Raw genomic sequence first — 23779 nt, 5'->3', positions numbered from 1 at the left:
AAGTTGACTAAACTTCACCTTTTCACAGTTTCATTTTTTGAAGTTTTATGTAGACAATATTGATCATAAATTGATTGTAAACTTGCTTTTTTCTGAATTTTTTGGCATTTTACTCAGTTACATGAGCATAAAGGATATTTTCAGTCTCATAATCCTCATTTAACTACAATCTTTTAAAAAAATTATCCCCTATTGTTCTACTTGTTATAAGTCTGTTCATACAATAAATTCATTTCAAAGTTTGTGACAGTATTATTGATGCTTTTTGCACTGAAGTGGTTATCTTATAGAAAACCAGGTTAGGAGACAGGAGAGTCTGACTGACCCTGGAGATCATAAAGTATGGTTAAGTGTTCTAGAGATATGCACATGGTCCTGGCTAGTTCAGTCCTAACTATCTTAGTAGTTTCAGCACTTATCAACCTATTTTCCTTCATTTAGTGTCTCCTTCACCCAAGGCAGTGTGGGCTTATTCTTTCTATATAGGGTTAGATGTATCCATGAGGTGCTCTTTGCTTTCGTCAACACTAATGTATCTTATCAACTTTTAGTGTAGATGTCGAGTCAAGTTTATAACTACTTGTTCGATGCCAACTTAACCACAATATGACAATATACAAGGTTCAAGCATAGAAGAACTTACAAGCACATCCTTGGGGAGTCAGTGAGACGTTCATGAAGAAAAAGTCATACACCGACCTTTGAAAGAGTTGGAGCTTGCACACTCAACTTCTCCTTCCAACAAGTTTTTGTGTTAACTTCGTGGCTGCTAAAAACCAAATCAAGTTCAATCTTCACTGACTCAAAGCTAAATTAAACTTTTTTGTGGTTATTAGATAAACCTCAATATTTAACAGCCAATCTTTAGAGGAAGGGACCATCTTATTTTCTTAATGGTGAGTATGGAGAAAGCCTGTAACAGGGCTTCAAATACGTGCCTAACTGGACACAGTTGGACGAGTTTTTTTAATTTCTTAATACATTCTGCTAACATCACTTTGTGTATCTAACATTATGAGTACAGGACCACAAATTTAACTGTTAAAGAGAAAGCCAAATTGAGCTGCATCAGCTACATCTACAACATGTCTATTTAGTGACACTACTTCAATCCATAAAAACGCAATCTATTAAAAAGCACCAAAACTAGTGGCTAGTTCAAGTTAACATTTGCTAGCCCTGAAATCTCCTCCAATGTGAACTGCTGAAAAAAATGATAAGGTTTACATCCAGACAAAACCAATTTTTAATAACAGGAATTGTAACCCACCCATAAAATGTAAAGTTTTGCCTAATTCTTCTCTTGCAAAAATGTAACTTTTGTCTTTCCTTTTGGGGGGGGCGGGGGATGCAAAGTTATCTCTAAAGAAACAACTGCTGGATTTGCAGGATTTGGAGTCCTTCCAACTACCTGCCTCCTTGCCGCACAGCCAGCTATTTAAACAGCAGCTGCCTTTCTCCGGAGCCCCAGGGGCGTCAGCGCGGTCTCGGGCCAGCTGGTGTGGGCCCGGCCGCAGAACCCTAGCTCCTTTCTTCCCACGCTCCCACTTTGGGAAGCGGGGTCTCCCAGTCCAGAAGTGCTAGGTAGCAAAGATACTGGGGAATTGAAAACATGTATTTAATGACCTACCTAGGTTTACATTTTGGGGTTTTCTTAAACAAAACAAAACAAAACAAAAACAATAAAAACACACACACAAAAACACACAGGTGGGCCCCGCCACCTGCAGACGCGAGCCCGCCAGCTCCCCCGCCGCGGCCGGTTGTCCTCCAGGTGCTCACAGCTGCGCTCACCGCTCGACAGGTAGCCAATGGCGTGCGAGGACGCGAGGAAGCGTGGTGACGTCAGCGCTCACGCCCGCGTAATGACGCAGGCGGCATCACGGTCTCCAAGGAGCGGGCCCCGGCACCGGTTTCAAAGTCGCAGGGCGGGCGCAGCGGACTTCCGCTCTGGCCCCGGCCGTCCCGAAGTGGCCGCTCGCTCCGCGAGGGACGCCGCCACCGGGCTGCCCGCCGGCTCCCTCCCTCCCACGGCCCGAGTGACCCACGGGACGCCTGTGTCCACCCGCGTCCCCGTCGCGCCCGGCGGGGATTCGTGGGAACGTGGGGCAGAATGTACTTGGCGGGCCCCCGGCGAACCTGAAACCTGAAGTCTCTCCTCTGAGCCGAGGGCTCGGCGGGGGCCCGGCGCGGACCCCCGGACCCCGCGGACCCCTCCGGGTGCGTGGGACGCCGACCACGCCGCCTGACAACGCCCGGAGCGTCGCCGTGGGTTTGTTTTCCCGCGCGGCGAGCTCTGCGTCTGTCTGAGGAAAAGTAAAAGGTGGTGAAAGCTGCAAGCTGAGGGGTTCACCCCAATGGGCACCGAAACCGGCCCTGTGACGGAGGGAGGTAAGCCCCGCGTTCCTTTGTGGAGCGTTCTTGCGCGTGACACCGAACGTCCTCGCTGGCCGGCCGTGTCTGGGGATGCCTCTGGGGTGCGTGGGAATGTGTGGAGGCTGGAAGGAGCCGGCGGCGGAAACGCGCGGGGTGACCTGTGCGAGGCTCCGTCGGGGGTCCCTCAGGTTCCCGGGCCCCGAGCGCGCTCGCGGTGTGTCCCCCGCCCGGGGACGCCGGAGCGCTGGGCTGGGGCGGCCCCGAGCCCGCGCGAGACCCGGAGGCCGGCCGGCCGGCCGTTTCTTCGGGGGAGGGGTGTTTATGGACGGCCCCCCTTTCTCAGCTGGGGGCCGGCGCCGCGTCCCTCAGCGGCTACCGGCGGGCAGCGGGCAGGCCCACCCCCAGGAACGTGAGTCTAGGGGGAAGCGCATCAAGTCCGTAAACGCACCGAAGCGGCGGCGAGCCGCCGACCCCTCCGCCTCGGGCTCCTCCGCGGGCCGTCGTCCGGTGAAGCCCGCCGGCGTGGGAAGGGCTGGGGCAGTGCCGGCACGGGCTCGTCCGAACTCTGCCCCGGGCCGCGGTGGGGTCCGACGGCGAGCTTAGGGGCGTCCCAAAGCGAACAGCGCGGGGACTCGGCGCTCGGGATGTGCTTCCTCAGGGACTCGCCAGGAGGCCGGCGGGGGCCGGGGGACGGGCTTCCTGGGGAGAAGGGACTAGTGCGGTTGAGAGGGAAGCGGGGGGGGGGGGGGGGGCGCGTCCAGGGCCTTGTCTGCTGCGTGTTACGGAGGTTGGGCCGTTGGCCAGGTTACAGCACCCGCTGGAGACGCCAGTGGAGAGGAACACGTTGGATCTGTGATTTGGGAGGCCCAGTGTGGCTCTGCTGGGCGACGTGCAGAACGGCCCGGTGCAGGCGGTGGCTGTCACCCGGGGGGAGTGGACTGAGGGTCGGTAGGGCGAGACGGGGGGTGAGGGGGTTGGGGAGGAAGCGGCAGAGGCCCGCCAGGTGGTTGGCCCGAGCCGCAGGGATGCAGGTTCCATGCCGGAGGAACTCGGCCCACCCCTGACCTTCTCTGCGCGGGCTGCTGCTGATGTTGATCGCCTCTTTTTGTTTGTTCCATCTGGATTCGGTAGTCTGGCTCAGGACGGTTTGACTTGGTGCTTCTCACCTGGCAACTCCACATGACCTCGCCTCTCTATGATAAAGCGTCGCCGGCAGTTCCACACCCAGCCGGACTTCTAGTAAACTTGTGGCATGTTTGCAGGACACCGTTCTTCCACTTCCATCCAGGAAGGGAGACCCAATAGTGCAGAGAGGGCCTTGGAATGAAGCTAAGGAATGAAGAACTCATTCTTGTCGTGTGGATTATGGACAGTGGAGATGGGACGCATTTTTTCCTTTCCTTCTCTTAACAGTGTCCTTCACAGAGTAGAACCTTCACAGAGTAGAACCTTCTACTTTCAACGAAGTTCAGTTCATCAATTTGTTTTTTTTAATGGGTCTGTGCCATAGCTAAGAAATCTTTGCCTAACCCAAGGCTGCAAAGATTTTCTTCTATGTTTTCTTCTAGGAGTTTTGTAGTTTTAAGTTATACATTTAGATCTATGATCCATTTTAAGTTAACTTGTGCAGCTGGAGGGTAAGGGTCGAGGGTCACTTCTTTTGCATATGGATGCCCAATTGAAAAGAATATCCTTCCTCCCTTGTAGTACCTTTGCACCTTTGTTAAAAATCAGTTGTCTGTATTTGTGTAGATACATTTCTGGACTCAATTCTGTTCCATTGATCTGTTTGAAGTTTTATAATAAGTTTTAAAGTCACATAGTGTTAGCTTTTCAAATGTGTTCTTTTTCACACTTGTTTTGGTTATCCTAGGTCCTTTGTACATCCACGTAAATTCTAGAAGCAGCTTGTCAGTTTCTGCAAAAAAGATGCTTGGATTTTGATAGGCATTGCATTAAAACTGTTGATTTGTATAGAATTCATATCATAAAATGATATTGAGTTGCCTGGCCAATGAAAATCTGTATATCCATTGATATATCTCTTCATTAATTTTGCTCAGCATTATTTGATAGTTTTTAGTATATAGGTTTTGCATATCTTTTGTCAGATTTATCCCTATGAATTGCTGTTTTTGATGCTATTGTAAATATATTATTCTTTTACTTTCATTGTTTATTTATCATTGCTACCAAATGGAAGTCATTTTTTTGCCCATTGCATCCTGCAACCTTTCTAAACTCACTTATTAGTTCTAGTAGGTTTTTTTGTTAAGTCTATCAGATTTTGTACATAGACAACTTTTCATCTTGTAAATACAGTTTTCTTTCCAATTTGAATGCCTTTCATTTCATTTTCTTGCCTTATAGCACTGATTAGAACCTCCAGTACAGTGCTGAACAGAAGTGGTCGGAGTGGACATCCTTATCTTGTTCCTGGTTTTAGGAAGAAAACATCTGTCTTTCAAAATTAAGTATGACACTAGCTGTAGGTTTTTCATTGATGTTCTTAATATGTTGAAGATGTTTCTTTGTATTCCCAGTTTTCTGAGAGTTTTTATCAGAGTGGATATCAGATTTTTTCGAAGGATTTCTTCATTTATTAAGATGATAAGATTTTTTTTTCATTTTTACTTTGTTAATAGGGTGATTTACATTGCTTAAATTTGTAGGAAGATACCCAACCAAAATGTGTGCATCTGAGCACCAAGGGTCATGACAAAAAAAGGTTGATAACCTTTATTGATAAGCATTATTCCCAATGGCCACAAACTGGAAACAAATGCAAATATCCATCAAAGGGGAAATGCCATTTGACCCCATGATCCCATTTCTAGAAATGTGTTCTAAGAATCCTGAAACACCAACCAGAAAGAATATATGCACCCCTATGTTCATTGCAGTGTTATTTACAATAGCTATATTTTAGAGTTGACTTTTAAATTTCTGAAAAATCCTCTTTGGGAATATTAATTGGGATTACATTGAACCTAGACATCGATTTGGGGAGAATTGGCATCTTGACAATACTGAATCCTAAACACCATAACTATCTTTCCACGTATTTAGGTCTTTAATTTATTAATGTCCTGAGTGTTTCATAGTTTTCTATGCAAGAATGTTACACATCTTTTGCTAGATTTGTTTCTAGACATTGATTTTTTTTATTGTACTTTGAATATATTTTCTAACTTTATGTTGCCAGTATATAGAAATATAATTACTTTTTGTATATTGACTTGTATCCCAACAACCTTGCTAAACTTAATTATTGATTCTAAGAATTTATCTTTGTATTCTTTTGCATTTATCATATACACACTTAGAACTATAAATAGTGACAACTTTTTCTTCCTTCTAAGTTTTTGTACCTTTTATTTATTTTACTTGCCTTATTATGTTAACTTAGACCTCCAGTAGAGTGTGAATACATGTCAAAAGAGTGTAACTTCTGTCATTCCCAATTCCCAAGGGAAAGTTTTCAACATTTTCACCCTTAAGTATGACTGTTGTGTGTTTATGTAGGAATCTATTACCATGTTAAGAAAATTTCCTTCTATTCCTGCATTCCTAAAGCTGTATCACGAATATATCTAGTATTTCATCACTTCCTTTTTCTATAACTTTTGAGATGATTGTATTTGTTGATTCTCTTTTTGGTGTGCTTATTTTCTATTTCTTTTTGTGAGTGGCTAATCTTTGTAATTTCCTTCACTTCACTCTCTGGGTTTAATTTGCTGTTCTTTTTATAACTTTTGGGAATGCACGTGTAGTTCATTGACCTCAGCCTTTTTTTCTAATATATGCAAGATTTCCTAGAAGATGCAAGCTATAGATTTCTCTTTAAGCAGGTTTCAAGGTATTACATTTTCACTACCGTTCAGTTCACAATACTTTGAGATTTGTTTTATAATTCCTCCTGAGAATTACAGAATAACCTGTAATTCAATAACCTGTGGGTTATTGAAAAGTAATTTTTTAACTTCAAAATTTATGGAGATTTTTCCCTTTACTTTTTGGTTCTCTATTGCCCTTTACTTGTGCTATTTCAGATAACATGTGTCCTTGGCTTCAGTCTTTTGAAAGTTGTTGAGACTTGCCCCATTGCAGTTTTAGGTGTTCCAGGTGATCTTGAAAGAATGAGTATTGTACATTTATCAGGTGCTGTGTTCTACTGTGAATTAAAAATATCACCTTGTACTTACTGAGAGCTCTTGGCTTTATTCTGGACCTCCTTTTCCATCGTCTCTTGCGTACTCCTGCTTAATTTGGATTCTTCATCCTGCAGTTTCTCCTCAATGTGGAGGTTTGCCCTGGAAAAGAATTTCAGCAGATTTTAACAATTCTAAAGAATATGGCTACAGCTAATCTTTTCAACTCTTGTTACTTCTAGTAGCAGGAATTTGAAAAGAAATGTGCAGAATATTTTTTTACTTCTGCTAACCTGAAGAGAAAGCTAGGGAAGACAGAAAGTTACAATTTATGAGATCAAAAAAATGAGTTCTGCCCAGCCAGGCATGGCTCAGCGGTTGAGCATCAACCTAGGATCCAGGTGATCGGGGTTCGATTCCGGGTCAGGGCACATGCCCGGGTTGCGGGCTGCAACCTATCAGTGACTCTCTCATCATTGATGTTTCTATCTCTCTCTCTCCCTCTCCTTCCCTCTCTCTGAAATCAATAAAGATATATTAAAAATAAATAAAAATGAGTTCTTTGCAGCTCTTGCCCTTTTCCCATTGGCAATAGTTGTTGGTTTCTGTGTGTAGAAGGGGGCCCTATTCTTAAACTCTAAAGTGGTGTGTTGAAATTGATGATTCATTTTATTTTAAGAAGTAATGGAGTTTTGCATTGGCTATATCAAATAATAACTTCTTTATTTCTAGTTTTTAAAAATTGAACATTACCCAGAGGAACTACAAATTGTTGTGTGTTTTTTTCCAGCTGAAAAACTACGTGAAGTTCTTAGGCAGTATAAAACGAAAAAATTTTCCAAATCTTCAACAGTACAGGTATGTAAATTAAAGTCTAACAAGCTGGTTCATTTTGGTTGTAAATATATCTACATAAATAGGAATCAAATTCTACTTTGGATTATTCTCATGTGAAGTTGCCTACAGCATTTCGAAATTTTACTTACAATTTTGATTCTTGTAAGGAAGAAAACTTGTTTTTGCTTAATGAATGTAAATTCTTTGACCATAGAAATTGCCCTTTTTTAAAAGAGTTGGAGCTTACATATTCAGCATGGCATTAAAATGTCTGAGTTCTAAAATGAGAATTCATTGTTGTTTTGAAACATTCTAAAATTGTTTTTCAGGATACAGCCAGTTGTAAACTTTAACTCCCTAAGTTCTCATAAAGTATGATGGAAGCATAGACGAACTCAAAATAGTAAATAATATATGGCATTGGTTTTAATATTTCTTTCCTTGGATGTATGTTTTTGTTTAGATATTTTGTTTAAATTTTATTAACCAATGAACTGTATCTGTTGGTGGACTCTGAGTTACAGAACAGTAAAAGGAAAACTAAAGCTCCTAGATTACCGGTAGCTGCCTACTGAATCAATAAGAAAGTGCTCCGCTTTCCACATAAACGAATCGTGTCATTAAAACTGAATTTTTTTTTAAGGTATTAAAAAGAAAGTTGTTTTTAAAGTATTATAAAAGGAATAGTTAGTTTGGTTGACTTGAGTGTACTTATCCTTATAGATTTTTTTTTTTTTTTTTTTTTGCTCTAATGTATATTCAACATTTAGCTGCTGCTCTATGTTTTTATTTCCAGAGACCAGACTCAGGGTCCAGGGGTCCTGAAACTACCCATCCACTATTCACTATGTTAATCATATTGTTTTTCTTATGTTATTTTTTTATGAACATGTAGCTAATAGTTCTTTTTTTAAGAACTATTAGCCTTTAGGTGTTAGTGAATCTTTCATAATCCAGTAGCCTTTAAACTTTGCTCTGATTCTCAGGTTCTTTTGCTTCTGCTTAATGTGTTATAGACTATGCCTAAAGGGAGGATTCAAACAAAAGATTGATTTTAAAAGCCCAAGAAGACTTCTGGGCATGGTGTTGCATCATATCTCCTAGAAGCTGTGGCTGATTTGATTATGAAAGATGATTTTTCCAGATAAAACGATGACTCTAGTCAGCCCTTTAGATGTACCTGCTTTATGCATTGTGATTATAATTCATAAGGCCCAATGGTAACATACCAAGTAGGGACACTTCTTCCCTTACTTAATAGTGTACTCTGTGGTGAAATTAGAGCTCCTTTAGTTCTCTGAAAGTATACATTCTTCTCTTACATGTACCATTCTTATAGTCATACAATCATGTCTTCATTCCTGTCTCTCATTTTTAGTGGTAGTACAACATTACTGCCTACGGTCCATCTCTTTAGAACATGTGGCTGTCTCAAGACTCCACTTGTCACAGGCCTTGCCTTTCACTTCGTGGATTGCAGTAGTGAGAGGGGAGGTAATATGAGAGCAATACAAAGATGGTTTAATGTTTGAAAATGCATCAGTGTAAATCACTGTAATGTCAGGAGTAAAAAGAAAATTGTCTGACTAGCTCAAGAGGTCTAGAAAATAAGTGATAAAGTTCAGTTCTCTATCATGATAAAAAGTTTCAGCAAACTAGGAATAGAAAGAAACTTCTTCATTGTGAAATACTAGCTACAAAAAAACTAGGTAGGCATTGTACTTGATAGCGAAAGGTTACAGGTTTCCCCCGGTAATGGAAATGAGGCATGGAAGCATGCCTCGATCGCTTCTGTTCAGCAGCATACTGAAGTTGGAACAAGATGAATAAATACATAAAAACTAGAAAGGAGGAAAAAAACTCTATCATTATTTGCAGAAAATAAAATTGTGTATGTAGAAAAATCCAAAAAGTTCTTCAAATTGCCCCACTTAATAAATGAATTTAGCTTTGTCTTTGGATACAAGGCAAAATTACAAATTTAATTTTATTTCTATAAATAGCAGTAATCCAGTTGACAGTGAAATTTAAATAGTGATGCTACTTATACTAGCATGAAAACAACATTAAATCTTTAGGAGTAATTCTAGAAAAAAGTGTGTAAGACTTGAAAACTATAAAATATTGATAAAATTAAGGAAGAATGAAATAAATGTAAGGATGTACTGTGTTCATAGATTACAATGCTTATTAATTGTATTCAACAAAATCTCAATGAAAATGGTAGTGGGATTTTTTTTCCTTCAAACTTCTCAAGCTTTTTCCAGAATTTATCTGCAAAAGGCCAAGAAGAGCACCCTGGCCAGGTGGCTCAGTTACTTGGACCATTGTCCCTACACCAAAAGGTTGCGGGTTTGATCGCAGTTCCAGCAACAAATGTGAGGCAACCAATCGGTGCTTCTTTCTCACATTGATGTTTCTCTCTCTCTCCCCCTTCTTCTTCTCTCTAAAAGAAATAAAACATATCCTCAGGTGAGGATTTAAAAAAAAAAATTTAAAGGCCGAGAAAAGCTAAGGCAATCTTAAAAGAAGAATAACAAAGTTGGAGAACATATACTAGCATATGTCAAGATTTGCTGTAAAGGCCTAATAATTAAGACAGTGTGATACTGACTAAGGATAGAGAAGTAAACCAGTTGAACAAAAGAAGAGTTCAGAAATAGCTCTACGTATGTCAAATTTTCATTTAGGAAAATAATAATAATCTTGATCTCTACCCATACTATTCTCAAGTATCACTTCTGGTTTGATTATATATCAAAATGTGTCAGGTAAACTAACAAAGCTTTTAGAAGGAAACTTACAGGAGCAAGTCTGTCAATATGCAGTAGGCATGTTGTTTTCAAAAGGACACAAAAACAGTAGTCACAAAGTGAATTACTGATAAACTGGACTAAGTTGAAATAAAATAATTTGTTTTTTAAAAGACACCATTAAGAAAGTAAAAGAAAGCTATGAATGGTGAAACATATTTGCAATCTGGGAAAAATTCATGTTAGAATATACTACTATAAAGAATCTCTTGTCTGGCCAGCATGGCTCAGCCATTGAGCATCAACCTAGGATCCAGGATTTCATAGTTAGATTTGCGATCAGGGCACATACCCAGGTTTGGGCTCCATCCCCAGTAGGGGGCATGCAGGAGGCAGCCAATCAATGACTCTCATCATTGTTTCTATCTCTCTCTGCAATCAGTAAATATGTATTTTTTTAAAAAAGAAAGAAAAAAAAGTTTTTTTAAAAAATCTCTTCAAATCAAAAAATACTCAGAAAAACAGGGAAGAGACTTGAACACATACTTCACAATGGTCAATAAACGTATGAAAAGATGTTCAATTTCATTGTCAAAGAAATGCAAATTAAAACTGCAATAAGATACTACTACACACCCAGTGACTAAAGTGAAAGACATGAATCCAATTGTTGACAAAGATGTGGAACAACTCTCTTAATACTGCCTATGGGAGAGTAAATTGGTACAATCACTATTAGAACTGACCTATGTATACCCTAGGAGTCATATGCCCATAAGAAAACTTTAGAATTCAGAGGCTTCTTTCAGTTGTATCTTTTATTAGTTTTTAATTATGTATGTGATCATGAATATATTTGCCCTTAAAAAATACCAGAATATTACAGATGCACTTAAAAATTCCCTTGGAGCCCTCATTCTTTCCCTCTGTCCCTTTCCCCTCCCTCTACCCATAGAACTAACCTGTTTGTTTTTGCAGTATGTCCACTTTGATACATATAAATCTTGTTAATTCCTTGAACTACTTACAGGATCTTGTATTATTTTTCGTTTATCATACAGGTGGACTTTTTTCCTTTTTTATTTTATTTTATTGATTTTTAATATATCTTTATTGATTTTAGAGCGAGGAAAGGAGAGGGAGAGAGAGAGATAGAAACATCAATGATGAGAGAGTCATTGATCGAGCCCACAACCCGGGCAGGTGCCCTGACTGGGAATCAAACCCCGATCGCCTGGATCCTAGGTCGACGCTAAACCGCTGACCCACGCCCGGCCGGGCATCTTTTTTTATTAATTACAGTAACAGTTGCACTGAACATCATTGTACATCTCCTTTGAATATTTCTCCATCTTTATACTAGATACTAAATTTTTGGTCATGCTGCAAATGTTACTGGCATTTTAACTTTGTGTATGGTATCTTTGTGCAGAAGTTTTAAATTTAGATATTGTAAAATATGCCAGTCTTTCTGTTTATAGGTTTTAATCATGTTGTCTTCTAGCTAAAAAGGGTATTTTGAGTAAAAGTATGCCAGGTACTGCTTGGGATGTTGGTGAATAAGGCAGATAAAAACCTCTTTATTTTTGGAGCTTAAGAAAGCTTTCTCTATCCCAAGGTCAACAACACATTTTCTTTCAGTAATTGTTAAATATTTTTAAAATTTTGGATCTTTAACCTGTCTGAAATTCATTTTGCCATTTAGTATGTGCTGGAATCTAATTTTATTGTGCTACCTGGCATTACTAGTTGAAAAGCAGTAGTTTGTCCATTTAATTATAGTTTCACTTCTTTCATATACTACATACCTATAAGTGCTTGAATCTACTTCTGGATTTCCTGTACTGTTTTGTTTGTTACTGTGTCTGTAGCATATTGTTTTAATTACTCTAGCGTTATAGTATTTTGATATGTAGAAGGTAAAGTCCTTGTTTCTCCCCTTCTCCCTTTTTGCCAGATTATCTTGCCTATTCTTACATATTTGCTCATACATTAGCACTTTAAGATCTGTTTAATCAAGTTTTATAAATTCTTCTGTTGGATTTTTTTTTTTAATTTTATTGCAGTTGCAGTGAATTTTAGAGAATCAATATACTGACAGTATTGACTATTCCACACATCCATGAATATGGTATAGTATTCTGTTTATTTAGATTTTCTTTTATTACTTTCAGTAAAGTTAATTTTCAATAAAGTTATTGCAACATTTTTTTGTTTTTTTTTAATTCTCAAGTACTACCTTTTGTTACAGTAATGGATAGGATTTTTTCTATTACATTTTCTAAATATTGCTGGTATTTGGGAGAGCCACCTTTTTATGTTGATTATCTGGTGACTTAGTGTACTGTCTTATTAGTCCCAATAATTGGTAGATTCTAGGTTAGCGGTCAAATTGTCTATAAGTAATAATAGTACTGTGTCTCATTTTTCCACCTTTAATTTCCGACCCCCTGCTCCCACAGCAGACTTGTGTTCACTGGAACCTCTAGTACACTGTTGAATTTTAGCAGTGATGGTGAAGCAGCCTTGTATTAATTTAATGCAGTGTTTCTGATGTTTCACCATGAAGAACAATAACTGATGTAGGTTTCTGGTCGATTTTTTTTTTAACAATTTGAGAAAGTTATTCCTATTTTTAGTATACCAAGAGTTTTTATTATATATGGGCATTAAAATTTACCAAACACATTTTTAACATCAATTGAGATGATTTTTCCTTTCTCTCCTTTTTAATTGCATTAATAGATTTTCTAAGGTTGTAAAAATTTTAATTGTATTTAATTTTTAACTAATGTCAATTTTGGCTAGAAAGATCTAAGAAAACATTTTAAGTAGGTATTCTCTCTTGCAGAGGGCTGCCTTCAAAGGAGAGGGAGATGACTCATTAGGAAACTCAGCTGACCAAAGGTAAGGTTGAGTTACCAGAAAAATATTATTTTCTTAATTATATTTAATTATTGTCAAAATAATTCCTTTAGTATTAGAAATGTTTATTCTGTGATCTGCTATACAGTAATTAGGTTTGAATGATCTGTCACTGAATTGAAAAGAAAAAAAAGCCAGTAGCATAGTCTATAAGAGTGGTTCCCAACTGGGGTGCTTTTGCCTCCCTCCCCTCCCCAGATATTTGACAATGTCTGGAAACATTTTTGGTTGTCACAGCTGTGGAAGTTGAGGGTGTGGCTGGCATCTATTGTGTGGCCAGGGATGCCGCTAAACGTCTTACAGTGCACAGGTCATCTCCCCACAACAAACAGTTATGCAGCACAAAATACTAACTGAGCTAAGGTTAAGAACCCCAGGTTAGGAAAAAAGCAAAGTATTGATTGCTATGGGGGAATTATAATAAGAATAGTAAAAGTTTTGATGTACAATTTATTTCACAAGTTAAGTATTTATTAAACCAGATTAAACAGAATATGCCCTTTTTCTTGTATTTTTTTTCTTTAGCTTTTTAGCATCTCTTGTTTCTGAGTATGATAAGCATCTGGAAGAGCTAAATGGGCAGCTGAAATATTACCAGGTATGACATCATTTTTATCAAGCTTTTTATTATATTTTATTATAAAAAAAGAAGAGTAAAATAGACTCCCTTTCTTTTTAAAAACATGGATAAGAAAATATTTAGTTCTCCGTGTGTGTGTGTGTGTGTGTGTTCAGTTTGTTTTTTAATCCAGTGTTTTCTTGCTCCTGCTATCTGGCAGGAGCATCTCTTAGATGCTTAGAAACATCCCTTAGTATGTTATTTGCTTACATCTTTATTTTCCCCCAGAAAGACCCAAAGCCATCTCACATCTTTTTAAACCTTTCTCTTTACCTTCATTTTATCTGTATTTTCCATTATATGAAGAACGAATTTTCCCCCAACTTCAAATATTTTCTCTCAGATTTCAGAAGCTATTGATCCATGTCTAATATAGGCTTAAGCTGTAGCAGCATTTTTCCAAATTTCTCAGTAATTAGGGTTTATTTTAGGAGCGAAGGAGAGTGAAAACACCAAGGAAGCTCTCCATATAGATTATCATTATGGGTCCCAGTGTTTCTGAGACTAGGGTTATACAGGAGGAGAACTAGAATAATAGCACATCACTCTCTGGGATACTATCGGAATTTCAGTTAGCTACATTTTTAGAGAATTCCTAATATTTACAATCTGTTTCTTTAATTTGAAAATGTTTTTTTCATTTCCCCCTCAAATTTTGACCTTTCTGATTGTTGGATAATCATACAGTAGAAACATGTCTCAAACAGATGCTATATGTCTTCAGTGAAGCCCACCAAGAAGTGATTACCTCTTAGAGCAGAGATGGGGAAACTTTTCCCTGCCAAGGGCCATTTGGATGTTTATAACATCATTCCCAGGCCATACAACATTATCAACTTAAAAATTAGCTATTAAAAAGGCTCCTAGATTTATTGAATTTCTAGTCCCACCTGCGGTTGCCTTGGCAGAGTCATAGCAAATGATTTATGGCTCGCAGGATGGATGTTCCCCACCCGTTAGAGTGTTAATATACTCATCGTTGTGTCTGGATCAGATACCAATCCCTGAATCAATGTGGTTGTGACGAGGGTGCAGGGTTGACTTAATTTAATGCAAATAGAAGAAAGTAAAACAACATTAAATAAAAATAACCCCTTAAGACTGATTTCCTCAGAATGGGGCTGTGACTGTGGCAGACACTAAGAACTTTATATCTCTCTTTTCTTTTCATGCTTTGACAGCAAGAGATCCTACTGTATGCTTTAAAGTCTAGCACATAGTAGGCCTCAATTTTTGAAAGATGATTAAATTTCAGGGCTTATTGGACAGGATGATTAGATCTCAACGTTCTTCTATTTATAAAATAATGGTTTGATATGCAGCTTTACTAAAAGAACATGTAATGTTCTTATATCTTCTAAAAATCAAGTTCTTCCATTGCATTTGAAATTATTTATACTTTCATTTCCAAGGTTAATCCTCTAATATATAAACTTATAAAATGATCCTGTAAACCCAAATTTCAAAAACAAACATTCCGTTAAATTGCAGTTTCTGTTTTATCACAAATTAATTGTTTTCTTAGTCTTTACTATGTGCTTTTTGTTTTAGCCTGTGATCATTTAAGTTTTGAGCCCACCATAGTAATGTCTTTTAATCTTTCTAATTGACAATAGCAACAGAAAGCTCTCTTTTGCACAAATGGCATTTTGTTTTCATTCTTAGGACTAGTGTGCTCTGTTTCTGCTGGATTCCCTCTCTTGGAATTGACACATTATGTGGTTTCAGTTGTTATAAAATGGAATAGCTTGTTATCGTGAAATTAAGTTGTTTTAAATTTTTAATTTTTTATTATCTAATTCATATATCTTTTTTAATCAGCTGTTTTACTAAAGAGTTTAACTTCATTTTTCCATTTGGCCTTCTCCATCTAAGAGTGATTACTGAATTAATGACAAGAGAGATGCTGAAAGCCCAAGGGCCTGTGACAACAATACTTTTAGATGAAAAGATGCTGATAGCTATTTCTAAGAACAGTTGCTCACATAGATGTTATTGATTAGAACTAGGTTTTATGATTTATCTTATTGACCCAGTCAAAAAAAAATAATATATCTTGAAAGGAAGAAATATATCACTATAATTCTCCATATGAAAGATTTTCTTCCAGAAGATGTAAATAATAGGGGGAAATTTGATGATATGAGAGATACTGACGAGATTTAGTTTCCTTCTTACTGCTAAGTATTTTGAAATATTTTACACTAAAAAATCTTTAGTGTGACTGTAATGATCCACCCTTAATCCTAGCTAATGCATATAGATTCTGCCTAAGAATTGAGTAATAAATACTTCTCAAGATATTCTGACATTGTTGCTTTTAAAGATCAATTTTTTTAAAAAAAATTACAAAGTGGAGATAATTACTACACTAAAATTCATACCTCCTAAGTAGTGTGGCATTCAAGACCTGCCACCTGTCTTTAATATTATCTCTCACTGAAAAAGATTATACTATGTGGAAACTTGAATCTACACAAGGGATTCAACGTGAATGAAGATAAAGGCATTTTCCCTTGTTTGTCAACTTCTTTAGGACAAGCAAGCCCAGCCAGGCATGGCTCAGGGGTTGAGCATCGACCTAGGATCCAGGCAATCAGGGTTTGATTCTCGGTCAGGGCACATGCCCTTGTTGTGGGCCCAATCCCCAGTCGGGGGCATGCAGGAGGCAGCTGATCAATGACTCTCTCATTGATGTTTCTCTCTCTCTCTCTCTCTGTCTCCTTTCCTCTCTCTGAAATCAATAAAGATATATTTAAATATATATATATATTATCTCTCACTGCCATCACTCCATGTATGGTCGCTTCTGAATTATCTGGTAGTAAATTCCTTCATTTTGCTTTCATTGTGATTCAGGCACAGCAGGAACCTGGGAAAGATTCACCTTCCAAGACAGCTTTGTAGGTAGAATTAGCTGGTACTGATTTCCTGAGTCAAGCTGCCTTGAGCTTCTTTGGTTGGAAGGGAGAGAAAAAGGCTGGGAACATTGCCTTTTCCACCTTCCCCTGCCAGGTTCCTCCAGGCTTGGCTCCTGTCCTTTAGCCTAGGTACCCAATGAAGACTAAAGGACAGATCAAGAGTTGGTTGTGGTTTTGTTTTACTGTGATTTTATATGGCCACCTTTCTGCTCTGCATTTCCCATTCACTCTTATTGAGAGCTGACTACCATGCTTGTGTTACCCATATTTTTTGCTTCTTTGCTGTTAATTATATTTCTCCCTACTTGAAATGATCTTCCTTGAAATGAGAAAATTAATCATACTGTCATCTCATTCCCTTTACAGTATATATTTTATTTTTCTTTGTATTTTAGTCATTTTTTACCTTTTTCCTATTAAAGTATATGTTAGTGACCACATTGGTTTACTATAAGTCTTGTATAGTGCAGAGGGTTTAGATAATTAATAAAGGTAGTGAATCAGAGACTGAATGAATTAATGCTAAAGAAGATCTTTATATATTTTCTTTTTCGCCATTAACATTTTACTTTTTGAAGTACAAGCGCTTATATGGGCTTCACCTAAGCTAAGGTGAATTAATTAAAATATGCATGCATGGTATAAGGAACATCTGATATTTGTTACAGTGACATAATGAGGAATATCTTTCATCTGTTTTTCTATAAACATCTGTAAATCATAGGAATTACATTTATAAATATTTCTCAATGTGTTATATAAAATACTATTATTTATGTTATTTATATTCTATTCAAAATGTTTTCTCAAGTTCTGTATATCATTAAAATATTCATGTTTAATATTGCTTGTAAGAACTAAAGAATAATTATTTCTTATCTGGAGACTAGTGTCATAGAATATGATTGCTTGCATATGAATGGATAACTTAATAGAGACTAATTGTTTGGGAAATATATGACTACAACCATATTGTATTCTTTCAGAAACACATGGGCGAGATGAAACTACAACTTGAAAATGTCATCAAGGAAAATGAAAGGTATATCAATTTACTATTGGTTCTTTTGTTATTGTCTTAGATAAACTTTATTGTTACTATTTGATATTTTATCTGTATAGTATACTGGTTATGAGTGTGGTCTCTGGGGCCTGATTTCTCATTTGATTCCTGGCTCCATTACTTACTAGCTATGTGACCCTGGACAAGTTACTTAATCTCTTTCTACTGTAGTTTCTTCATCTTTAAAGTACATGAAATAGGGTACATAATGAGCACCTTATAAATGTTAGCAATTATTAATAGTATAGTGTATATTATGTATGTTATGAAATTACTGATAAAAAAAACTGTCAAGGACCCATGCCACATAAGAACTAATATGTTACCAAATTGGTGCATCTGTCCAGGCAGTCCTTCCCTATCCTATCCTTCTTTCCCTCTGCAGGAGGTTAATGCTGTCTTAAAATTTGTATTTGTCATTTTCTTGCTTTTAAAAGTTTCTTTATAGGTATATGTATTTGTAGCAATATATTATTTAGTTTTTAGTTTTATTATTTATATGTGTTCATTGTAAATATTTTCTGCTTATAATTATATGAATTGTTTTGAAGTTTTTCTAATAACATACAACTTTTTTCCTCCTAGGTTTGTATCATTTTAAAATAAAACGCTTGCTCAGCAGCATGGCTCAGTGGTTGAGCATCAACCTATGATCCAGGAGATCACGGCTCCATTCCCAACCAGGGCACATGCCCAGGTAGTGGGCTCGATCCCCTGTAGGGGCTGTGCAGGAGGCAGCTGATCAATGATCCTCTCTCAATTGATGTTTCTATCTTTCTCTCCCTCTCTCTTCCTCTCTCTGAAATCAATAAAAACATATTTAAATTAATTAAATAAAACACTTTATCAGTCTTTTAGTTTGTACCTTCCTGTGCCTTTTTGTTTGTTTGTTTTTGTTTGTTTGTTAATCCTCACCAGAGGATATTTTTTCTATTGATTCTTAGAGAGAGTGGAAGGGAGGGAGGGAGTTGAAGAGAGTGAGAGAGAGAAATGTCAATGTGCCCTGACCAGGGTGAGGATCAAACCTGCACCCCAGGTACGTGCCCTTGACCAGGAATCAAACCCTTGACTCTTTGGTGCACCGGTCCACACTCTAACCACTGAGCCACACTGAGTTTTTTGGGGTGTTTTTTTTTAAAAGTATGAACCATCTGTAATTTAGTTTAATATTAATTTTAAGTTGAATTTAAGGTTTTCAGAATTATGGTCAAGCTTATGTAAGAATATGCTGGAAAATAAAGTCTCAGTAATCTTGATTTCATAACTAGCAATAGTTTTATTCTACTCCTGTTTATTAATTGAGATGAGTAAGAAGGCAGGTGAGTTTTGTGAAATACAACAAAGAAAATAACAATTCTACAAGATTCAAAATCCCATTTCCATTTAATTGACTAGATGAAAATACTTTCACATTTTGAATATTTTTTTGACTGCCTTGTTTTATTAATAAGGTATAATATCTGGATTTTACCTTTTTGAAAATTTAAAAACTCCCTAGTACAAACTGAATTAGACTTGAATTAAATATGAACAATTTAATGCATTTGAAATTGTAAGATAATGTTTTTATTCTTATAGCACAGTATTTAGTGGTGAATAAACACTTCTAATTTTTGAGGTCTGCTTAAAAAGGATTTTATGTAAAGAATGATTTTTTGACCCAAATCTTTATTTAACCCTGAAATGTTACTGTTACTAAAATGAATTTAGATTATTACTGTGTTAACTGTTTGTTCCAAAGGTTGCACAGTGAATTAAAAGATGCTGTTGAAAAACAGTTGGAGGCCCTTCCCTTTGGCACAGAGATGGGAAGTGATATATATGCAGATGATGAAACAGTCAGGAATCTTCAGGAACAATTACAACTAGCCAATCAAGTGAGTGACAAATATATTTTTAAAATTCTATGCTGAGTAAAAAGAGTTTTAAAAAAGCCTGTGTTAATCGTTATAGAGTGATAACAGATTAACAAAATTGTTAACATTTAATGATTTTCTACAATTTACACAATAGTTAACAGGTAACAAAACTTTTAAAATAATACCCTGTTTGTTATAAATATAGCTGTCAAATATATTGTTTAATTGAATCCTAAAGCTTTTGACATGAATTTATCTTATAAAAATATTTTAATGTCAAAGGAAAATTTTTAAAATGTTTTTATTTCAGAGAGAGGAAGGGAGAGGGAGAGAGAGAGAGAGAAACACTAATGATGAGAGAGAGGCATTGATTGGCTGCCTCCTGCACACTACCTGCTGGAGATCGAGCCTGAGACCCAGGCATATGCCCTGACGGGGAATCGATCTGTGATCTCCTGGTTCATGGGTTAGTGTTCAACTGCTGAGCCACACCAGCCAGGCTCAAAAGAAATTTTTAAAGAGAAAAATCAGTTACCTACTTCCCTAAATTTATGTTTATTTGTGTGTGTTTTTAAATATATATATATATTTTTTATTGATTTCAGAGAGAGGAAGGGAGAGGGACAGAGAGAGTTGAAACAACAAGGATAAGAGAGTCGTCATTGATCGGCTGCCTCCTGCACTCTGTGGCTGGGGAACCGAGATCTCCTGGACCCTAGGTCCATGATCAACTGCTGAGCCACACCTTGTTGGGCTTTGTTTTTAATTTCTCAGTGTTTTCTTCTGGTACTGTCATATTCCATTGTCAAAGATTGCAGAATTCTGTTTTTCTGAAATGATACTTCTAGAATCGCATTCTTTGTTTTTTCCTCCCTCATAGAAATTGAACTATTTGGGAAGCCATGTGCTGTGTATCCTGTTTTCAGCACTAATTTTTTGTGATTATACCTAAGGGAATTTTATACTAATTTACAATTTTATATCCTACGTGTCTTCATATCTTGTAGGAATTTGAAACCCTATTCTTCTACTTTCCAGTTGTGTGCCTCAGTTTCCTCATTTATAAATGGGGGTTAGAAATTCTGTATTACAATGTTGATTCTATAGTTATATATGCAGAGTCTTATTTTTTTATTCCTTGGAAATCTGGTTTTGGAATGGTTTACTTATGAAAGTGATGTTTTACATTAATCAGATAGGCTATATTTACTTTGATAAGGAACATGTATTTAACACTGAGTTTGAAATGTAATAGAAGGGAAAAAATGAGAGAATCATGTTTTTTACTTTGTTCTAGACTAGTGTTGTCAGGGAGGATTTATAAATGTTTATGTAGAAGAAATATATAGTAGTTTATGGTCTCAGACTACTATATTGTAGTTTAAAAAATAAAACAGACAAAATAACATGTCTCTTAAAAGCATCTCTCTGTCGTAGCTTTGTTTCTATAATGTCCAGTGCTAAATTTTATAAAAACCTGAAAATTACTCATTCTTTTTTAATCACATTTTTTTACTGTCTCTTTAAATCCATACTCTCATTCCTTACCCTTTCTCTTCCTGTCTTCCCTCTCTTTGCCATTCTGTCTACATCTTACTTGGTCTCATGTTATATCTCTGAAGAGGTCTCACTTTTTTGCTACATTTGGATCATTTGTTTGGTAGAAGATTTGATGAGGTCTAGGTTTGAGCAGTCAGAAGGGGAAAAGCAGATTGACTACAAATTTCCCCACAAAGGTTTTTTCCTGACTCTGCCAATCAACTTGCTGAGGGACCCTACGCCAACGGCCTGAACCTAAGTTTCCACCTCTCTAAAAAGAAACTAATGTTCTCTACATGTTCGTTTAGTCTTCCTCAACTGGTCTGGTTTCAGGACTCCTCTTCAGGATGCTTAAGAATTGTTGAGGACCCCAAAGATATTTTCATTCTCATAGGTTGTATAGCTATCAGTATTTATTGTATTTCAAATTTAAACAGACATTTTTGAAAAGGGAGTGTAAGACCACAGTCCAGTAGCCATCAGAGTGACAACAGCATCACACATCACATCATATAAACTTTGGGAAACTCCACTGTACACTCATCAGAAGATGAGTCAAGAAGGCAAATAATATGTTTATATTATTGTGAACATCATTTTGACTTCAAGGATCCCCGTACCACACTTTGAGAACTGCTATATTGAAAGAATGACTTGAGAAGCTTCTCATTATAAAATACCAAGTAAAAATAGTATAATACAAACATTGCACTATATGATTTCCAATTTTGATAAAAGAAAAAAAATACAAAATTCTCCCCCAAGGTCACATTTATAAACATCAATACATCCAACATTTATAAAAATGATTATATCTAGATGTTAGCAATATTTACTATCAGTTGGTAAAATTATAGGTAATTCTTATTCTGTCTTTGTGTATTTTCCTAATTTTCCACAGTAAACAGTTACTATTTTTACAATTACAAAAAAAGTCTTGTACTCACTTTCCCAAGGGCAGTTTTCTTTGTCAGTAATTTCTAAGGCTTATACTTTGTTGAGGAACAAGGAGAGTGGTTTAATCCATATCTTTGATTTAAGGGTTTTAATTTTACCTATGAAATATAAATTTAAAAATTTCAAAGAAAGGAATTGTGACCTTTAGTTTTAGTCTCTAAATTATTAATCCAACTTTATACCATCAAAATTATTACAATTATACCTCTTTATACAGTTCTAGTTTTTTATTTTTTTATTTTTCCCCCATCACCATTTAGCCCCCTTACCCTCTTCGACCTGTACCCACCTCCCTCCCCTCCAAAATCACCACACTGTTGTCCATGTTCTATTCTAATTTTATGACTTATATACAAGAATTTATTCTGCAAAAGAATATGATTAATTTGTACTATGCAATAGCCTACTAATACTTTAATGAATTCTTAGTTATTTTTGTTTCATAGGAAAAAAATCAGGTTTTCGAACTCTGGCAGACTGTTTCTCAGGAGCTCGACAGAGTGAAGAAACTTTACCAGGAGCATATGACTGAGGCCCAAGTTCATATAGTTGAAAGTCAAAAGCAAAAGGTAAAGTTTGCTATCATGGTTTTCTTGTATGTCAGTAAGAAATCACATTCTAGAGAAACTCAGTTTTGGAAAGGAATGCCTAAGTTTCTAGGGTGCCATTTACTTAACAATAAATAGATCTTTGATGGTTAGAAATCTTTGGAGCCAATAATTAAAGCAGTTCCTACTGTACATTGGGTTTTATGATGTGATTAGCAGTGAAAGCCATATTTAGTGTTAAGAAGCAGCTGTTAGGTTATTATATATAAATAGACCTCTAAAGCTTTTATATTCTTAATTTCTTACCTGGCTTAAAGAGACAAAAACTGTTCATTGGATCATGACCAGTGAAGAAACCTGCTCAGCTAGAATGACAGTGCTATGTAAAATGAAAATTGACACCTTTAAGTGTGATCTTTTACTAAAATAGATGTCAAGTTTGTCTAACATAAGTTAATCAAAATAGAATTTTTCAATAGGAAGGTATCTTAATGGTTGCTTAAAGACTTCTTTCTATCCAAAGCAAGAACCATTGTATATTCTTCCAAAATGGACATCAAGCTTCTATATCATGCTTGTAAAAACTCATTGTCCCACAGGACCATCTATTCTATTGGGAAACCTGCCTCCTTTGTGCTTTTGTTCTTTTTCTGCTAGGTACATTGAAAACTGGAGTAATTCCAGTTCTAATTGGGAAGTTCTACCTAAACAAGTCATAATAATACTTCCATGATGCTTTGCCATTTACTAAGTAAGTTTTCTCTATATGCCCCGGGTTGAAAATAACCCCTGTGGTCTGATCCATAAGACCTTTACCTTTGAGATCTAGAAACCATTTCTAATTCTCTGAGGTGGTTTCCTTGTTTAGGTCAGTCAACTAAGCCATTAGGTCTTTTTTTTGCTTTGTTTGTTTTTCCCCCGAATAAGATTATGTTTGCCCTGTAGCTTTGCAGAATTTTTTTTACAAAACTTCACAAATAATACTTTGTTCTTATTTCCCAAGTTATCTATCAATCTTTCATTCTGTCATATGACATATTAACAGCTCCTCCCAACTGTTTGTCACCTGCACATGTAATGTTTAATAGGAGGATAACAAATAATCAAACAATTTAAACCTTGTGTCATTTAAGCTGTGGGAATTTAAAAAATGGGGGGGGGGTGACAGTAACCCCTGTGCCATGTTTTGCATTGTAGGTTTTGAATGGGTCTGAATGTGGCTTTCCAATAT

At 37.0% G+C, this 23779-nt stretch overlaps 2 protein-coding genes across 5 annotated transcripts in view; one reads left to right on the top strand and one right to left on the bottom strand.

Moving 5' to 3' along the window:
• Nucleotides 1-1728, bottom strand: part of C4H4orf33 (chromosome 4 C4orf33 homolog) — a 44252-nt gene extending 42524 nt beyond the window's left edge. For all 3 annotated transcript variants that reach the window (XM_016203350.2, XM_016203349.2, XM_016203343.2), the window contains exon 1: nt 1631-1728. The gene's annotated coding sequence lies outside the window, so the exon portion shown is untranslated. The remainder of the gene's footprint in view (nt 1-1630) is intronic.
• Nucleotides 1729-1954: 226 nt separating this feature from the next.
• The window catches only part of SCLT1 (sodium channel and clathrin linker 1), an 88422-nt gene continuing 66597 nt past the window's right edge, over nt 1955-23779 (top strand). The window contains exons 1-8 of one of the 2 annotated variants that reach the window (XM_016203341.2): nt 3452-4850; nt 7318-7385; nt 12184-12248; nt 12969-13024; nt 13568-13640; nt 17569-17624; nt 19387-19522; nt 22447-22569. In XM_016203341.2, coding sequence (XP_016058827.1) covers nt 12240-12248; nt 12969-13024; nt 13568-13640; nt 17569-17624; nt 19387-19522; nt 22447-22569 — 453 coding nt within the window. In that variant the 5' untranslated portion in view covers nt 3452-4850; nt 7318-7385; nt 12184-12239. Of the gene's footprint in view, nt 2392-3451; nt 4851-7317; nt 7386-12183; nt 12249-12968; nt 13025-13567; nt 13641-17568; nt 17625-19386; nt 19523-22446; nt 22570-23779 lie in introns of those variants that run through there. The other variant, XM_016203342.2, reaches the window with a different exon arrangement.

The sequence above is a fragment of the Miniopterus natalensis genome, chromosome 4 (genome assembly GCF_054644295.1).
Source record: "Miniopterus natalensis isolate mMinNat1 chromosome 4, mMinNat1.hap1, whole genome shotgun sequence".
NCBI classification, from domain to species: domain Eukaryota; kingdom Metazoa; phylum Chordata; class Mammalia; order Chiroptera; family Miniopteridae; genus Miniopterus; species Miniopterus natalensis.
Note: the sequence above shows the minus strand (reverse complement) of the source record. Positions and strands in the feature narration are given on the sequence as shown.